The 17,280-nt window shown below is 62.0% G+C and overlaps 1 protein-coding gene across 3 annotated transcripts; it reads left to right on the top strand.

Annotated features, from left to right (window-relative positions):
• The first annotated feature begins 374 nt into the window (after nucleotides 1-374).
• On the top strand, nucleotides 375-16,650 carry SSRP1 (structure specific recognition protein 1). 3 transcript variants are annotated; one of them, XM_045016435.1, is made up of 17 exons: nucleotides 375-454; nucleotides 1,421-1,665; nucleotides 2,875-3,060; nucleotides 5,178-5,283; nucleotides 6,145-6,335; nucleotides 6,492-6,722; nucleotides 7,032-7,135; nucleotides 7,643-7,771; nucleotides 8,297-8,518; nucleotides 10,851-10,923; nucleotides 11,460-11,598; nucleotides 12,061-12,106; nucleotides 14,306-14,423; nucleotides 14,992-15,162; nucleotides 15,507-15,595; nucleotides 15,820-15,988; nucleotides 16,092-16,650. In XM_045016435.1, the coding sequence occupies exons 2-17, from the start codon at nucleotides 1,612-1,614 to the stop codon at nucleotides 16,158-16,160; spliced, it is 2,097 nt and encodes a 698-aa protein (XP_044872370.1). In that variant the 5' UTR covers nucleotides 375-454; nucleotides 1,421-1,611; the 3' UTR covers nucleotides 16,161-16,650. The 3 variants fall into 3 exon arrangements, with proteins under 3 accessions (XP_044872370.1, XP_044872368.1, XP_044872369.1); XM_045016433.1 differs by having other exon boundaries at nucleotides 15,504-15,595; nucleotides 16,092-16,648; XM_045016434.1 differs by lacking the exon at nucleotides 375-454 and adding an exon at nucleotides 492-511 and having other exon boundaries at nucleotides 15,504-15,595; nucleotides 16,092-16,648.
• The last annotated feature ends 630 nt before the right edge of the window (nucleotides 16,651-17,280 follow it).

Raw genomic sequence — 17,280 nt, 5'->3', positions numbered from 1 at the left:
TCTTATCTAGGCTCCTATTACCCGCCCCGCCCCCGCCCCGCCGTGTCACACTTGCTGCCTGGTCCCCCTACGAGCCCCCGGTTTGTGGGTCACCCAGCACGGGGCTCGCAGCCGCCGCCGCAGGGTCCCTGGCGGGGCGACGCGCTGCGGGGCGGCCAGAGCTCGGACCTGGGCTAAGCGGCCGCTGAGCGTCAGGGTGGAGGTGGGGGAGGGGGTCTAGGGGCGGGGCCTGGCGATGAGGGGGGGGGGGGGGGTCGCTCCGCGTGCGCGCGCCGCCAGACAGCTCGGGAGCGGAGCCGGAACCGCCCCAGGGGGCCCCGTCTAGCCGAAGCCCCGCTGGGACTCTATGGTAGGGGCAGTGCGCACGCGCCTGGGGCCCTTCACGGCCGGCGTGAGCCGGAAGGCGGATGCGGGGGGGGGGCGGCTTCCGGTGGGGAGGGAGGCTCCGCATGAGGTTTGTGCTGCGCAGGCGGGAAATTGACCCCCGGGGGGGTTGGTACCTGGGGCAGAGGTGGGGTCAGGGCCTGGGGCAGGGGGGCTCTGGGGCAGGGATGGGGGGGGGGTGTTGGTGTCTGGGGGAGGATGGGGCAGGGGGTCCTGGGGCAGGGAGGGGGTTGGTCTCTGGGGCAGGGATGAGAGGGGGGATGGGGAGGGTCGGTGTCTGGGGATGGGGGGGTTGGCAGTGGGTGGGGGTGTGTTGGTGTCTGGGGCAGGGCTGGGGGTCGGTGTCTGGGGGAGGATGGGGCAGGGAGGGGGTCGGTCTCTAGGAGGGTCTGGTGTCTGGGGGAGGATGGGGCAGGGAGGGGGTCAGTCTCTAGGAGGGTCTGGTGTCTGGGGGAGGATGGGGCAGGGGGTTCTGGGGCAGGGAGGGGGTCGGTCTCTAGGAGGGTCTGGTGTCTGGGGGAGGATGGGGCAGGGAGGGGGTCAGTCTCTAGGAGGGTCTGGTGTCTGGGGGAGGATGGGGCAGGGGGTTCTGGGGCAGGGAGGGGGTTGGTCTCTAGGAGGGTCTGGTGTCTGGGGGAGGATGGGGCAGGGAGGGGGTCGGTCTCTAGGAGGGTCTGGTGTCTGGGGGAGGATGGGGCAGGGAGGGGGTTGGTCTCTAGGAGGGTCTGGTGTCTGGGGGAGGATGGGGCAGGGAGGGGGTCGGTCTCTAGGAGGGTCTGGTGGCGGGGTGAAGACAGGGATGAGGAGGGTTCTGTCTGATCCTTCTGCTGGGGCTCAGCCTCCAGCCCTTGGAGAGCTCTGTAATGCTCTCCAGCTGCCCAGGCCCGGCTGGGTGAGGCTCACTGGGTGGGTGGGAGCCTGCCCCTGTATCTACTCTGTGGCTACCCCATGGGTTCAGTCTCTGGGGGGCTCCTGAGTTGGCTCCCTGCTTGGCCTCATCCTACTGATGGGGTCATCTCTCTCCTCTCCTCCCCAGGTTCTTGGCTGTTTTGACACCCACCCTAGTTACAGCTTCCTCCCCTCTGTGCTACCCGGGCATGCGGGACTCGGGAGGGGACTGAAGAACTTCTTCATCTCTGAAGAGCTTCCTGACTGAACCTAGTTTCCAAAGCTCTCCCAAACCCATCTCTGGGAGACAGACCCTGCCAGAGTGGGGGAGGGGCCATCATGGCAGACACGCTGGAGTTCAACGAAATATACCAGGAGGTGAAGGGGTCCATGGTGAGAGACGCAGGAAACCTGGAAAGCCATTCCTTCCTGGGGGTGGGAAGCAGAGAATCTGGGAAGGTGGTGGTGTTGTGGCTGATGGAGTGGTGTATCTAGGGCTGAGACAAGGTGCTGAAGTGTGGTTCCGCTTTCATTACAGCTCTCAAGCTAAGTGGGGGTCACAGCTGGAGTGCCACCCCAAAGTAAAACCTAGAAGCTGTAAGTGACTTGGGGGAGGGGTGTGTGCTTTTTCCCTGAGTCATTACTGAGCCCACAGATCAAGCAGCATGCTAGGAGAGCAGGGCTGCATCATTCTGATGAGACAAAACATGGCCAGACCCCCGTAGGTATTAAAGATCCAGTGACAATTTCCTGGGTGTTGGGGAGTTAGCGCCAGTGTTTTGGCTGCATTCCCGCTCTGGTAGGTAACACTCGGCTGACCAAAGTTCACAGCCCATTGGACTTCAGGGAGCAGACTCCTTGCATTTTGTTCTAAAATGTTGCATGGTGTCACCAAGTGCTGTGGGAATTGATGGGTGGCCTAGCCTGAAAGGCTCCCAAGTTTCAGCCATTCAGAAAATGCAGTGCAAGATTCTTTTTATTCCCAGACATGAGTGTTTGCCAGTTTACAGCGAAGGTGCATGGTGCCCTGAGCTTTATAAATGAGTCGGTTCCCATGCCAAGAAATCCAAATCTTTGGCTGTTGCTCATGATGGTTACACTGGGGAATGTTGTCCCTACATCTGTGAAATGCCCTTGTTTGGGCTGTTGCTCCTAAGTGGCCAGTCAGTCCGTCCTCTAGCTAAAGCGAATAAAGGCTTGACGGTGCCCCTCTGGCTGACGTAAACTGGAGAGCTGGTGCTATGGCCCTGTGATGCATGGGGGGCAGTTGAAGTGGGAGGCGAGGGGATCTTGGAGTGAAGCTTGCATGAGGGCGAGGGAGGGTGTTTGGGGTGAGTTTAGTGGTGTGTGTTAGATATGGGGTGCATGCACCCCTGTGTGGGAGAGGAGAGATGGTGGGGTTTCTGTTTTACATCCATGCGGATGGGTGTTAAGTAGCCTTTTCCCTGGAGGAGGAAGTGTGTTGCTGGCTGATGTGGGGTTCCGGGTGTATTCTGTGACCCCATTCCAGAGGGTCACCACTGCTGTTCTCCCCAGCGTGTGCACTTAGCTCTTGGAGCGTTGTCCCTGTGCCCCCTACCAACCCCTGTCTCTCTCTGCCAGAATGATGGGCGACTGCGGCTGAGCCGCCAGGGCGTCATCTTTAAGAACAGCAAGACAGGCAAGGTGGACAACATCCAGGCCTCAGAGCTAGCGGAGGGCATCTGGCGCCGGGTGGCACTAGGCCATGGCCTCAAGCTGCTCACCAAGAATGGACACGTGTACAAGTATGACGGCTTCAGGGAATCGGTGAGACCTTTGGCCTGGCCGGCTCCCCCTTCTAGAAGCGCCCACCCCACCAGTGCCAGGACTCCCTGGGGGAAGTGACGTGGGTGGGCATCCCCAACCAGCTACAAGGTGACAGTTGCTGGTCAACCTCCTGGATTTGCCGCTGTGGCATTAGTGCCTCAATGCAGCCCACACCCTCGCAAGCCCTGGATCCCGTCTGGCTCTGTGTAAACACCTCCCTCGTCCTGCCCTAAGGATCCTGTTCTTGGCTCAAACAGTTTGCCATGAGTTTTAGCTTCAAGGCTCTCTCCTAAGAGTCTTTTTTTAATTAATTGTGTTTATTACGGTAATGCCTAAGGGTCAGCTGAGAATGGGTCCCATTGCCCTAGGCTCTGTACAGAGTAGTAGATAGTCCCTACCCTGAAGAACTTCTAGTCTAAATAGACCAGACAGACACTGGGTCGGGAGTAGGAGTGGAACACACAAGCCCAGTGAAATATGTGATGGCAGCAAGTGTCTTGCTGGTGCCCTGGTATTCTTTTCTGGTGGGTGTAGTTGGGGGGCGGGGGATCAGCTGAAGGGAAGCAGGGGAGAGAATGGAACAGGTGTTGAGGGAAGTTGAGGCAAAGAGACTGAGCGAGGGGCAGTGTTCCCTCTAATTTTTCCCACCTGTGTGTGGAATGAATTTAGTTATGTGCACCAATATGGAAGTGAGGTGTGACTCATCATCTTCGTATTGGTGCACATAACAATTCATGTGTCGGGGGTGTGTGGGACCAGGGATGAGGGGCTCAGGGCTGGGGCAGGGTTGGGGTGGGCGGGATGAGGGTTCCAGCTGGGGGGGTGGACTCGGGCAGGGCCATCCCTAGGGGGTGTGGGGCCCGGGACAAATCAGCCTGTATGGGCCCCCCTTAACATTTTTTATACAGATGCAATCTGGTGTGGGGAGGGGACACCGGTGCTGGGGGGGCAAGAGATGATGGAGAGTCAGAGGGTGGCACCTATGCTAGGGGCGAGGGGGCCCCCTGTGCTGGGGGGTCCTGCAAAAGGAAGGGGTCTGAGGAGGAAGGGCAGTGGATGGGGTCACCCTGGCACTGGCATATTCCATTGGCACTAGGATGCTGGCAGTGTAAGAAAAAGAAATACAACGTGCGCTTCCCGCTGGTGAGTGCGGGCCCCACCCCTGCTGCTGGCGCCAAGCCCCCTGCTACCTCCCCGGGCTGGCCTGCACCCCCCAACCCCACCCCTCCTGGGCCGGCCTATCGCCCCCTGCATGACTCATTCACACTGAAGTGTGGAGCCCGGAGCAGTTGCCCCGATTCGCCATACCCAAGGGATGGCTCTGGGGTGGGGCTGGGGATGAGGGGTTTGAGGTGCAGGCTGGAGTACTCCCCCCAGCATCACCTGGGCTGGCGGGGAGGGGTGCCTCTCCCTTGGCCGTGGCAGGTCCGGGCCAGGGCTGGGTTGGGGCCGGGGGAAGAGCATCTCTTCCTCGGCCGTGGCAGGTCTGTGGCTGGGTTGGGTCCGGGGCCGTGGGAGAGGAATCTCTCCCCACCGCAGCCCTGAGCGTCTGCGCAGCGCTTAATAGGCTGCTGCGTGGCCACGCAGCTGAAAGGGAAGTTAGACGCGTGGGAGGGCTGGAACAAACAGCCCATCAGCACCAGGTAGAGAAAGTCCAGTCAAACTGCAGGGAGTTCTTTGAACGTGTAAGTGTCCCTGCTTTGGCTGAGGCTACTCTGACCGGCTGGGGTCTCTGACTGGCTCCTCTGCAGTTGCCAGTCGTGTACTGGGGCGTATCCCTACGAGAGGTTTCAGCTCCACACGAGTGTCCAGCAAAGATGCGTGGCTGGTAACTCCTCGCTCTCCCTTAGCTCTGTGGTCATAGTTCTCCTAGCGGCTGAGTCTTTCCCCAGCTCACTTGTTTCCTGGCACGTGCTGTGTGTTGCATGAGCCATCCTAGATGGGAGAGCGCTGGAGCTCCTTGCTGGGGGACTGGGGGGTACTAGCCCTGGCCGGGTCTCTCTGGGAGGGAAGGAGCCCTGAGGTGATCGGGTGGGAGGAGGGAGGATCCCTGGGATCACGGCTCAGGCTGCTGGAGTATGGTGGCTTCTGATGGCCATTCTCTACTTCCCACTCAGGAGTTTGACAAGCTGTCGGAGTTCTTCAAGTCCCATTATCGTCTGGAGCTGGCAGAGAAGGATCTGTGTGTGAAGGGCTGGAACTGGGGGACCGTGAAGTTTGGAGGTGACTCTGGGGCTGTGTCTTCGCTGCTTGTGAAGCATGGGACACGTTTACCCGCGGTAGCCTAACCCGTGACAGTGCAGCCACGTTTCCCCTGCTGTGACACCCGTGCTGGCGCTGTATCTGGCCCTGGCAAGCAATAGAGCCAGCCCAAGGTTCATAGCATCACAACTCCCTGGGGCATTCTGCTCGTAATCGCGGGGCATTGGGGCCGACTTGTCTGGACGCTCATCCCCGGGCAAGTTAGCCAGCCTCCCCCTCTAACAGACACTGGAGATGGAGGCTAGTGGAGAGGCTGCAAATGGAGAGCCGAGCAGAGGCAGACAGACAGTTGGCTTCTGGTCAGGGGGCTGATGGGAAGGGATTGGAGGCCCTCGTGTCTCAATGGGTGTGAGCACCTGTGGCTTTGTCTCTTAACTGCATCTACCTCGGGGTAGCAGTACGTGTTAACAGCCGCCTGCAGTTGGGGAGTGCTGGCTGCAGCGCTGTTAGCGGCGTGTGAACACAGAGCATGTTGGGAAAGAACCCGTGACTGAGCTGGAGTTAAGCCTGCGGTGAAGGCCAGCTCTGGGAGTGTAGAGCAGGGAGAGGAGCACAGGATGTGGGGGCTGGCGTTGGGAGTGGATGGCTAAGTGTGCAGCGGAGAGGGAGTAGCTTGTAGCTCCACCTTCTCCTGAAGGGGGCGCTTTGTTGTGGGGGAGCTCTGAGTTGCTCTTGTCTGCCCAGCACCACTTTGTAGCTGCTCAGCCCTGTCCTTGCCATCCGGGCTGCCGGCTGCGGAAGTTGTCTGACGGGAGGAGTGGCTGGCTGCACGAGGTGGTCCACTGCCCCCCTGCCGACCCACGGGGTTCCCCCTCCCCGCAGGCCAGCTCCTGTCCTTCGACATTGGGGAGCAGCCCGTGTTCGAGATCCCGCTCAGCAACGTGTCCCAGTGCACCACGGGCAAGAATGAGGTGACGCTGGAGTTCCACCAGAACGACGACGCCGAGGTGTCGCTCATGGAGGTGCGCTTCTATGTGCCGCCTACGCAGGAGGATGGCGTGGACCCTGTGGAGGTGCGTGTGGGCCGAGCTGGGGGTGGAAGAGGCGTGGCCCCCATGGAGGTGGGAGTTTGTGGGCTGGGGGGAATGGGGCTGTGGCCTGTGTGAAGGGGATGGGGGGCTGCATTCAGCTGTCTGGAATAAAGGCCCCCTGTCCTCCCCCACCCTTAGGCCTTTGCCCAGAATGTGCTGTCCAAGGCAGACGTGATCCAGGCGACCGGGGATGCCATCTGCATCTTCCGGGAGCTGCAGTGCCTGACACCACGTGGTCGCTATGACATCCGCATCTACCCCACCTTCCTGCACCTGCACGGCAAGACCTTTGACTACAAGATCCCCTACACCACCGTGTTGCGCCTCTTCCTGCTGCCCCACAAGGACCAGCGCCAGATGTTCTTTGTGGTGAGGAGGGGGACGAGGGGCTGGCAGATTCCCCCCCACCCCCCCCCACCCCCCCCCACACACACTGCATTCGGGGGAAATGGGGGGGCTGGCAGATCCCACTCCAGTGAGCCTGGGGGGCGGGGTAGCCAGCGGATCAAAAGGCCCAGACCAGCTACTTCTGTTGGGGGCTGAGAAATGGGAGGGAGGGGACTGCCCTGTGGTACTTGGGAGGGATATTGCATGGAGGTGGGAGCTGGAATGGAGGAGATCCCTGATCTTGGGGTCCTGGGATCCCTCACCTGTCCATGTCCTTGGCTTCCTTTCCAGATCAGCCTGGACCCTCCGATCAAGCAGGGCCAGACGCGCTACCACTTCCTGATCCTGCTCTTCTCCAAAGACGAGGACATCTCCTTGACCCTTAACATGAATGAGTGAGTGGCCTTCCTTCCCTAGCCGGTCTGGCCCTGCCCCCAGCCCTGTACCCTGTCAGGATCCCTCTGCTCCTGCCAGCCTGGCTCTGCTGTGTGCCCAAGCCTGACCCCACTCTTCTCCCCCCCTTGCCATCCTGTCTCCATCCCCAGGCAGCCCCCCAGCCATACCCATCCTCTGCTAGCCTTGCCATGCTCCTGGCAGGATCCCTCCAATCCGATATGGACTCCAAACCTTGTCTGGCATGAGTGTCTGGCCATCCCCATCCAGGTTGGCTCACTTCCAAGCCTTGGGCGGGGGGGGCTCTTCTCCTGGGAGTAGATGCTGTTTCCCAAGGAATATGCGTTGTCCTCCTTGGTCGCCCTCTCATGGCTGGGTGCTGAGAGCTTCCCATGCTCCTGTCTCTCTCAGTTGGCGTGGGAGCTCCTGGGTCATCCCGCATTGTTCCTGCTGGTGCTGGGCTCTCTCCTGCCCTCTGTCCTCATGCTGCCGTTTTCCCCGTGCCGTAGGGATGAGGTGGAGAAGCGCTTCGAGGGCCGACTCACCAAGAACATGTCCGGCTCACTCTATGAGATGGTCAGTCGGGTCATGAAAGCGCTGGTGAACCGCAAGATCACCGTGCCCGGCAACTTCCAGGGGTGAGCACACGGCGGGCAGGGGAGTGGGTCGTGGGGCCTTCCTCTCTAGGAGGCTTCTGTCCCAGGGCATGGATATTGTCTAACTGAGGGGGTGGTGAAAGGGACACGGGGCCTTTTTCCTTCTAATGGGTTCAGGCTCCAATCCAGTCCCAGGGCAGGAGATTGTCTTGGGGTGGAGAATCGAATATGGGCCCTTTCTTCTCTAGGGGCACCAGCTGGACTGGCTAGCTTGGGTGGCAGGGAGTGGGATACAGAGCCTGTTGCTAATTAAATGTTTAGAAATGACTGACCTGTGAGGTCCCGTCCTTATATACCTGGCTCTGGTGGACTTTTTTCCCCGTCCCATGGCTGGGAGTTCCCAGTGGTGGGTGGGAGGAGAGTTGTGCCTCAGAGGTACGTGTGACAGATTCTCATCCCTTTATCCATCCCCCCTTGGCTGCTGTCCCCTGGGGCAGCGTCTGTGCATGGGAGCCTTGCTGGTGTGACCCCGTCTGTCTCTCTCTTCTCCCTTCCCCACGTCCCCAGGCACTCGGGAGCCCAGTGCATCACCTGCTCCTACAAGGCCAGCTCGGGGCTGCTCTACCCTCTGGAGCGTGGCTTCATCTATGTGCACAAGCCCCCGGTGCACATTCGCTTCGATGAGATCTCCTTTGTCAACTTCGCCCGTGGCACCACCACCACCCGCTCCTTCGACTTCGAGATCGAGACCAAGCAGGGCACGCAGTACACCTTCAGCAGCATAGAGAGGTGAGCCTGGCCCCACCGCCCGCTCTGGGCGCGCGGTACGCCTTCAGCAGCATAGAGAGGTGAGCCTGGGGCCAGCCACCCGCTCTGGGCACGCGGTACGCCTTCAGCAGCATAGAGAGGCGAGCCTGGGGCCCCCTGCCCGCTCTGGGCGCGCGGTACGCCTTCAGCAGCATAGAGAGGTGAGCCTGGGGCCCCCCGCCTGCTCTGGGCGCGCGGTACGCCTTCAGCAGCATAGAGAGGTGAGCCTGGGGCCAGCCACCCGCTCTGGGCACGCGGTACGCCTTCAGCAGCATAGAGAGGCGAGCCTGGGGCCCCCTGCCCGCTCTGGGCGCGCGGTACGCCTTCAGCAGCATAGAGAGGTGAGCCTGGGGCCCCCCGCCCGCTCTGGGCGCGCGGTACGCCTTCAGCAGCATAGAGAGGTGAGCCTGGCCCCACCGCCCGCTCTGGGCGCGCGGTACGCCTTCAGCAGCGTAGAGAGGTGAGCCGGGGGCCCCCCGCCCGCTCTGGGTGCGCGGTACACCTTCAGCAGCATAGAGAGGTGAGCCTGGCCCCACCGCCCGCTCTGGGCGCGCGGTACACCTTCAGCGGCGTAGAGAGGTGAGCCGGGGGCCCCCCGCCCGCTCTGGGCGCGCGGTACGCCTTCAGCAGCATAGAGAGGTGAGCCTGGCCCCACCGCCCGCTCTGGGCGCGCGGTACGCCTTCAGCAACATAGAGAGGTGAGCCTGGGGCCAGCCGCCCGCTCTGGGCGCGCGGTACACCTTCAGCGGCGTAGAGAGGTGAGCCGGGGGCCCCCTGCCTGCTCTGGGCGCGCGGTACGCCTTCAGCAGCATAGAGAGGTGAGCCGGGGGCCCCCCGCCCGCTCTGGGCGCGCGGTACACCTTCAGCGGCGTAGAGAGGTGAGCCGGGGGCCCCCTGCCTGCTCTGGGCGCGCGGTACACCTTCAGCGGCGTAGAGAGGTGAGCCGGGGGCCCCCCGCCCGCTCTGGGCGCGCGGTACACCTTCAGCAGCATAGAGAGGTGAGCCTGGCCCCCCCGCCCGCTCTGGGCGCGCGGTACGCCTTCAGCAACATAGAGAGGTGAGCCTGGGGCCAGCCGCCCGCTCTGGGCGCGCGGTACACCTTCAGCGGCGTAGAGAGGTGAGCCGGGGGCCCCCCGCCCGCTCTGGGCGCGCGGTACACCTTCAGCGGCGTAGAGAGGTGAGCCGGGGGCCCCCTGCCTGCTCTGGGCGCGCGGTACGCCTTCAGCAGCGTAGAGAGGCGAGTCTGGGGCCAGCCACCCGCTCTGGGCGCGCGGTACGCCTTCAGCAGCATAGAGAGGCGAGCCTGGCCCCACCGCCCGCTCTGGGCGCGCGGTACGCCTTCAGCAGCGTAGAGAGGTGAGCCGGGGGCCCCACCGCCCGCTCTGGGCGCGCAGTACGCCTTCAGCAGCGTAGAGAGGTGAGCCGGGGGCCCCACCGCCCGCTCTGGGCGCGCGGTACACCTTCAGCAGCATAGAGAGGTGAGCCTGGGGCCAGCTGCCCGCTCTGGGCGCGCAGTACGCCTTCAGCAGCATAGAGAGGTGAGCCTGGGGCCCCCTGCCTGCTCTGGGCGCGCGGTACGCCTTCAGCAGCGTAGAGAGGTGAGCCTGGGGCCCCCCGCCTGCTCTGGGCGCGCGGTACGCCTTCAGCAACGTAGAGAGGTGAGCCTGGGGCCCCCCGCCTGCTCTGGGCGCGCGGTACACCTTCAGCGGCATAGAGAGGTGAGCCGGGGGCCCCCCGCCCGCTCTGGGCACGCGGTACGCCTTCAGCAGCATAGAGAGGCGAGCCTGGGGCCCCCTGCCCGCTCTGGGCGCGCGGTACACCTTCAGCGGCATAGAGAGGTGAGCCGGGGGCCCCCTGCCTGCTCTGGGCGCGCGGTACGCCTTCAGCAGCGTAGAGAGGCGAGTCTGGGGCCAGCCACCCGCTCTGGGCGCGCGGTACGCCTTCAGCGGCATAGAGAGGAGAGCCTGGGGCCCCCCGCCCACTCTGGGCGCGCGGTACGCCTTCAGCAACGTAGAGAGGAGAGCGTGAATTCCCCCCGCAAGCAGCTGCTGTCTGCTCTCACCCCTCTGTACCCATGGCTGTTGCCCCATCTGTTTTCCTGGGCTGCCGCCCTCTTCCATGTGACACAGTCCTGTCTCACGGCCTGCACTGGTATCCTGCTCCTTACTCAGGCCTGGGAAGTTTTGGCACCACAGCCTAGGGCTGCCATTCTCCACGCCATCACCGTGCACTGCCCTCTTGCTCGCTCGTGGATGGGGGAGCGTTAGACTCCGCCTCTCCATAACCCCGTTTCCCCACTGTCACCCCCCTGCAGGGAGGAGTATGGGAAGCTGTTTGACTTTGTCAACGCCAAGAAGCTAAACATCAAGAACCGAGGCCACAAGGAGGTACCTGCAGTGGGGCGGGGCGGGGCGTTGGCTGGGTCCCCTGTCCCATCCTGACCGGGAGCCCCATAGCTGCTGGGTGAGGGTAGGGGTTCGTTCTCTCTCTTGCTGCAGATTCTGCCTCCTCACTTTCTCTTCTCTCCTTGCCCTTGTAGAAGAAAAAGGTCCGTGCGATTTCCCCTCCTCCTGGTGCAGGTCTCCTCTGAATGGCTGTGGTGCTCTCCACTAACCACAGTAACCCCGCATGAGCCCTGGGAGGGAAGGAAGGGCCGTGCCCCTTCCCCCCTGATCTCCTTGCCGAGTGGGCCCCACCTAACCCGGTTAACACCGCTCCTCTGGTCCCTGCATGCAGCCTGTGCTCGGAGTGCTGAGGATCCTTTCCCAGAGTGGGGCAGGGGTGCACCCAGGTGCATGCTGGGAGTTGTAGTTCTCAGTTCTCTGCACATTTGGGGTGGGGGGGTGGCGTCTGCGCTTCCCCTCTGTGGGGGGGGAGAGGGGGAGAGTGGCACTGATGTGACCTCTCCCTGCTCCCCATGCAGTCCATGCCGCAGACCTATGATGAATATGCTGACTCTGACGAAGACCAGCATGATGCCTACCTGGAGAGGATGAAGGAGGAGGGAAAGATCCGGGAGGAGAATGCTGATGACAGCAGTGATGAGTCTGGGGAGGAGACTGGTGAGACCTGCCCCTGTGCCTGGGGCTTCTCCCCTGGCTGTGAGATCCATCCCCGGCTGTCCAGCGATGGGGGCTCCTCCCCATGGCTGAGATCCCCCCCACCCCCCCCCGCTGTCCAGCGATTGGGGCTCCTCCCCATGGTTGAGATCCCCCCCCCCCCCCCCCGCTGTCCAGCGATTGGGGCTCCTCCCCATGGTTGTGATCCCCCCCCCCCCCCCCGGCTGTCCAGCGATGGGGGCTCCTCCCCATGGCTGAGATCCCCCCCCACCCCCACCCCCCCGCTGTCCAGCGATTGGGGCTCCTCCCCATGGTTGAGAGATCTGCCCCCAGCTGGGGTCAGAGAGACATTCCCATCCTCTTTACTCAGCCCTTTCCCCTGGGCTGTTGCCATCCCCATCCCCCTCTCCTGCCCCGCCCCCACCCAGAGAGGAAGAATGACCCCTGCATTCCCTTTCCTTCCAGACGAGTCGTTTAACCCCGGGGAGGAGGAGGACGACGTAGCAGAAGAGTGAGTAGGGGACAGGGGCTGCCTGGCATGGGGCTCTCGAGCTGTGACCTTGCCTTTTGATTGGCCCATTCTCGGATGGGAACCCTACCTGCGGTGGCCGCCGGGGCTGGACGTTGTGCGTGTAGTGCCGTCAGCGCTGGCCTCCCTGTGTGCTGTGCGGTGCCGTGCTGCCACGCGCAGCAAGTGGCTCAGTACAGGGCACTCTGCCTTTATGGGGCTTCCAGAGCTGATGGCTCAGCCAGAGGCACTGTCACCTCTGCCAGTGCTCCAGTGCACTAGGTGGCCTGGTGCTGCTGTCTGAGGCTTTTGTCTCCCTGGCTCTTTGCACAGGTTTAAGGCCATTAAGTGGCCAGCCATCAACTTGGGGAACTCCCTTCTGCTGACCTAAATTGCCCCGTAGCCCCAGTGGGTTCTTCTCTTCCTGTCCTGAGGTGTTAAACAGCTGCTGCCTTTCCCCTCTGAGGCTGCTGCATCTCAGTGGTGGGTTGTACAAGTGTCTGAAATCGAGGGGCTGCTTACATTGTCTGGGGCAGGGACTGTCTTTCTTGCTATGTGCCTGTACAGCACCTTGCACAGTGGGGCCCTGATCCGTGACTGGCGCTACCACAATACAAATCATAGGTTCCCTGAATGAGGCAGGGTGGTTTCAGAGTAGAGAACAGGCACTAGGTTTTTGCCTCTGCTGCTTGCTGAGATTTGTGCTCTGGAGCAGCGCAGCTGGCATGCCTGCCAGAGGGAACGCTGCTGGCAGCCACAGAAATGATCTGGGCTGAGGGGACTGCCTAATGGGGAAGAGATCTTTGTAGCACGGAGCAGCAATAACTGGGTGGACATAGAGCGGCTCTGTGAATCCCAGACCTCGGAGGACCAGGAATCTGGGGGTGCTACTCAGGGCATGGTGGGAGCAAATGGCAACAGGGAGAACTCTGGCGAAGATTTCCCACCACCAAGATCTGCTGGGTTGTGGGGTGGTGTCACAGATCCACAGTGTCTAGTCCATGCCCATCCTATAACCAGTTCCTTGGGAGTGACCCCTGTGTGGGTCCTTGGGGCCTAACGCACTACAGGGGCAGGCCCATGGCCTCCAGGACTCCCAAACTGGGCCTTGGGGCCCCAGCAATCCCTCTCTCTCTCCGTGGCTCCCTGCAGCAAATCCAGCCCAGCCAGACCCCTGCAGGATGTTTGTATCATCCCCATTCGGGGCGCCGTGCTGTCAGGGGTATCTGCAGCGACAGCAGCAGCCTTCCCAGACCGGGGGGACATGAGCCGCCTGGCCCACGGGATCGGCAAGGCCTTGGCTTCGCACAGAGAGGCAAAGCTTGAGCCATAGTCCAGCCTGGCCAGCGCCGGTGCAATTAGCCAGCCAAGCTGTTATGGCCTCTGTCTCCATGTGGCTCCTTGTCAGCTCCGAGGCCTGGCCGCCGGCCTCCTTTCCCCTTTGTTCTCCCGCTGGGGCCTTTGTGCTGCTTCTCGGCTGAGGGCTGGGGGAACGTCGTCTTCCTCCTGGCTGGTGGCTCTAGGGGTGAACAGCCCAGCCACTGGGGTTCCCGCTCTCTTGCTGGATGCTTCATTGATGTGGGTTGGTTTTCACCAGTCCTTTGCCGACCCTTCTTCCACCCCAGCCAGCCACGGGCTCTTGCTCTTAGAGCAGATTTAACCTTTTTGCACCCCTGCATAGCAGTGCAAAGTATAGAGGGAAACTGAGGTTCATAACAATGTTATAGAATATTCCCTCTTGGTCCCAGGTGGGGTCCCGTGTCAGGAACGGGGAACCCGTCGCCTGGGAGGCTGGGAAGTGGCCCAGAGGGAGCGGGCCTGTGCTGTGCCCCATACTCTGCTCAGAGGGGCTCACGTCTCTCCAGCGGGGATGTCTGTGCTTAGCTCTGCCACTCGGGTTCTGCTGCCAGCAGGTCTGGGGCGGGAGCAGTTGGTGTGGGGAAGAGCTGGCTGTGCCCCTTGTACCCTGCCCAGAGTGCTTGGCAGTGCCCCTTGCTACCATGTTTCAGGGGACAGGTGAGGAGGCTTTTCCTGTTGCCATGCCCAAGCCATACTGTGAATGCCCTAACCCTTCCAGCCAGCACCCCTGGAGCAATCTGCCCATGCTAGGCCTGATCTCGCTGAGCTAGGGCTGCCGGCCCTGGGAGCAGTGGTGTTTGGTGCCAGGAGGGGCTGATGCCAGGCTTCTATTCCCTCCTGCAGGTTCGACAGCGAAGTCTCTGCCAGTAGTGATGGTGGCAGCGACCGTGAGGAGAAGAGGAAGCCAGCCAAGAAAGCCAAGGTTGTCAAGGAGCGCAAGCCCCGCAAGAAGCCATCAGAGGTGAGAGCTCCGCCCTGGCAGAGGGGGCTGCGTGGGTCCCGACCGCTGGCTCTGAGGAGTGGGATCCTCTACCTCCAGCACGCAGGCCAGCCCTGTGGGGAGATTGAGCCTTGGGAGCTCTGCTTACGGGGCTGATGAGGCCACGAGTGAGTGTCCTCTGTGATGGGGAACTGTCCTGAAGGTCCCGCTGCTCCCCAGCTCAGGACACTAAGCAGCCTCCAGCTGGGGGTGAGTGACTCCCCTCCATGCCACGGAGCTCTCCAGCCCCGTGCCACTCCCCCAACCCCAGTCTCACCTCACAGCCTCCCTGCGTTCCTGCCCCGCTGGCTCCGTTGGGCTCCTTGGCCCTAGTTCCCTCATCTTAGTCTCGTGCTGCCTGGGCCCCGTGAGTGAGTCTGGCTGCTGGGGGGAAGGGCTGGGGTATCGAAGGCCCTGCCCCAGTGTTAATGGGGGGCACAAGGTGCCCTTGCCATCGGGGCCAGAGCCTCTGGCCCAAGGAACTGTAGAGCTACGTCTTGATGGCTCCCCTGCTTGTTCTGTGTTTGCACCTGCCACCTCCTCTTGCCAGAGTAAGAAGGGGAAAGACCCCAACGCCCCGAAGAGGCCCATGTCTGCCTACATGCTGTGGCTGAATGCCAGCCGCGAGAAGATCAAGTCAGACCACCCCGGCATCAGCATCACCGACCTGTCCAAGAAGGCTGGGGAGCTCTGGAAGGGCATGTCCAAGGAGAAGAAAGAGGTGGCCTTGGGTTGGGGGCGTGGCATGTTGTAACTGTCTTTTGGTGGTGTGGGTGTTTGGGGGAGGGGGCTGTGTCTGGGGATGATGGGGGTAGTGTTGGGTTTAGGCCTGGTGTGGGGAATTCTTGGGGAACCGGATGGAAGAAGTCTTGGAGGCCAACCCACCATGGGGCAGGGGCTGTGTCTTGTTCAGGGAGGGGATGGGCATGGGCATCTGTTTTTGGCGGGCTGGCAAAGCATGCTGGGGGTAGCTTTGTATCTGATGGGGATCAGAAGTGAAACTGAGGCGGGGGGGGCAGGTGAGCAAGGAGGGGCATCACCAACTCTGTGCTCTGGTGGCAGCAGTGGGATCGCAAGGCGGAAGATGCCAAGAGGGACTACGAGAAGGCCATGAAGGAGTACAGCGAGGGCGGCAAATCGGAGAGCTCCAAGAAGTAAGTTGGCTGGGCTGCTGGGAACACTGGGGTGGGTGACGAAGGGCCGTGGCCCCGTCTCCCCGGAGAGTAGGCAGCGAGCTGACGGGGAAAGGTGTGGCCCATGTAGAGTGCGAGGAGTGGAGGATTGTCTGTTTCCTCCCAGGCCTGTGGCACCTCCACCAATGCAGCAGCAGGGGCTTGGGATGACCCTGTGATTGCTCGCTGTCCCCCATCCTGCACAGAGAGAAATCCAAGAAGAAGAAGCAGCAGCAGCAGGGGAAGGGGAAAGCAGAGAGGAAAGCGGCTCCGTCCAAGGCCCTAGCCACGTCCCCCGCCAAGCAGCTGGGCGAGAGCTTCAAGAGCAAGGAGTTTGTCTCCAGTGAGGAGAGCTCTGGTGACAACAAGAAGGAGGTAGGTGCGGGTGGGGCAGGAGGGGTGCCTGCCCCAATCGGCAGCTGTGGCTGTATGTGGTCTCCTGTTAACACATTTCTGCTCCCCCCCCCCCCCCCCACAGGACTCGGAGGAGGAGGAAATCGCCAGCACGCCCCCCAGCTTGGAGGACTCAGCTTCTGGCTCGGATTAGAGCAACCCCTCCCCCTCCCTTTAGCCCTGCCCCTTTCCTGACTGCACAGGTCATAGGTCACTGAATTGAGGCCTAGACACCCCCCACGCCTCCCCAATGCCCCCACATCCCTTCTGCCAGGGGCATGGGCTGGAGGGGTGACGCGGCTGCTCCGTTGGCTAGAACCTGCCCTACTTCCGGACCTTCCCTGCCCCCTCCTCCCTCATGGAATTGCAGGACCTGTGCTGAACTCTGGAGAAAGACAGAGGGTGCTAGAGAGCAGGGGAGGGGATGCCCCCCTCCTTTGTCTCCATGCTGTGGGAGCCCCCCGTGTCCTATCAGGAAGCCCTCCCAGCAAACGGGGGTGGGTGGGGGTGGCCCGCAGGCCTGGCAGGGGGGAGCTAGCTGGCTGGGAGGGGTCCGTCCCTTGGCCTGTAGTCGGGCTCTATCGGTGGTTTTTATGTTCTGTTTATTTTTGTATTTCTGCTCTGTTCACGCGGCAATTGGATGGAATAAAAACCAAGTGACTTTGGACGGAGCTTCTGTCTGTCGGTGCGGGGCCAGGGGCCAGACCTCCCAGTGCCGACAGCTTCCCCTCTAGAGCAGGCAAAGCCCCACTTTTGCCAGAGGGGAGAGAAGGCCACTCTGGAGCTGTGGTCTCCCCTCCCGCCGGCTGCGTTTCCCAGGCATCGCAGCAGGAACAGCTCTGCCTGCAATGTGGGGCTGAATTTGGGCCAGAGCCGTGTCTCACTGCGTTCCAGTAAGCTGTGGTCCTAATTGTATTAAAGGCCATCAGGCGCCTTGGGGAGCCACCTAATGCAGGAGGCAGTCGATAACAATGAGGTTTAGCCAAGTGTTCGGGGCTCCTTTCCCTGCCCTCTCCTGCTGCCGGGGCCATCACCAGCCTCAGCAAGGCTGGGAGGGTTGTTCCCGAGACGGCTTAAGGTAGGGAACTGTAGCCCAGCAGTGGGTGCTGTGACCCAGGCGGCGGGAGCCCTTCCCTCCTTGACACACCCAGTACCTCCCAGCTGCGTGTCGCTGAGGGATGCAGTGTCCTGGGGCTGTGGGCACTTGGTTGGCATCCAGTGCTTCCCCTCCCCCTGGTTCTGCTAGCGGCTGCATGGAGGGCTCATCGCTCCCC

Source organism: Mauremys mutica, chromosome 4 (assembly GCF_020497125.1).
Source record: "Mauremys mutica isolate MM-2020 ecotype Southern chromosome 4, ASM2049712v1, whole genome shotgun sequence".
Classification (NCBI taxonomy): Eukaryota; Metazoa; Chordata; order Testudines; family Geoemydidae; genus Mauremys; species Mauremys mutica.
Note: the sequence above shows the minus strand (reverse complement) of the source record. Positions and strands in the feature narration are given on the sequence as shown.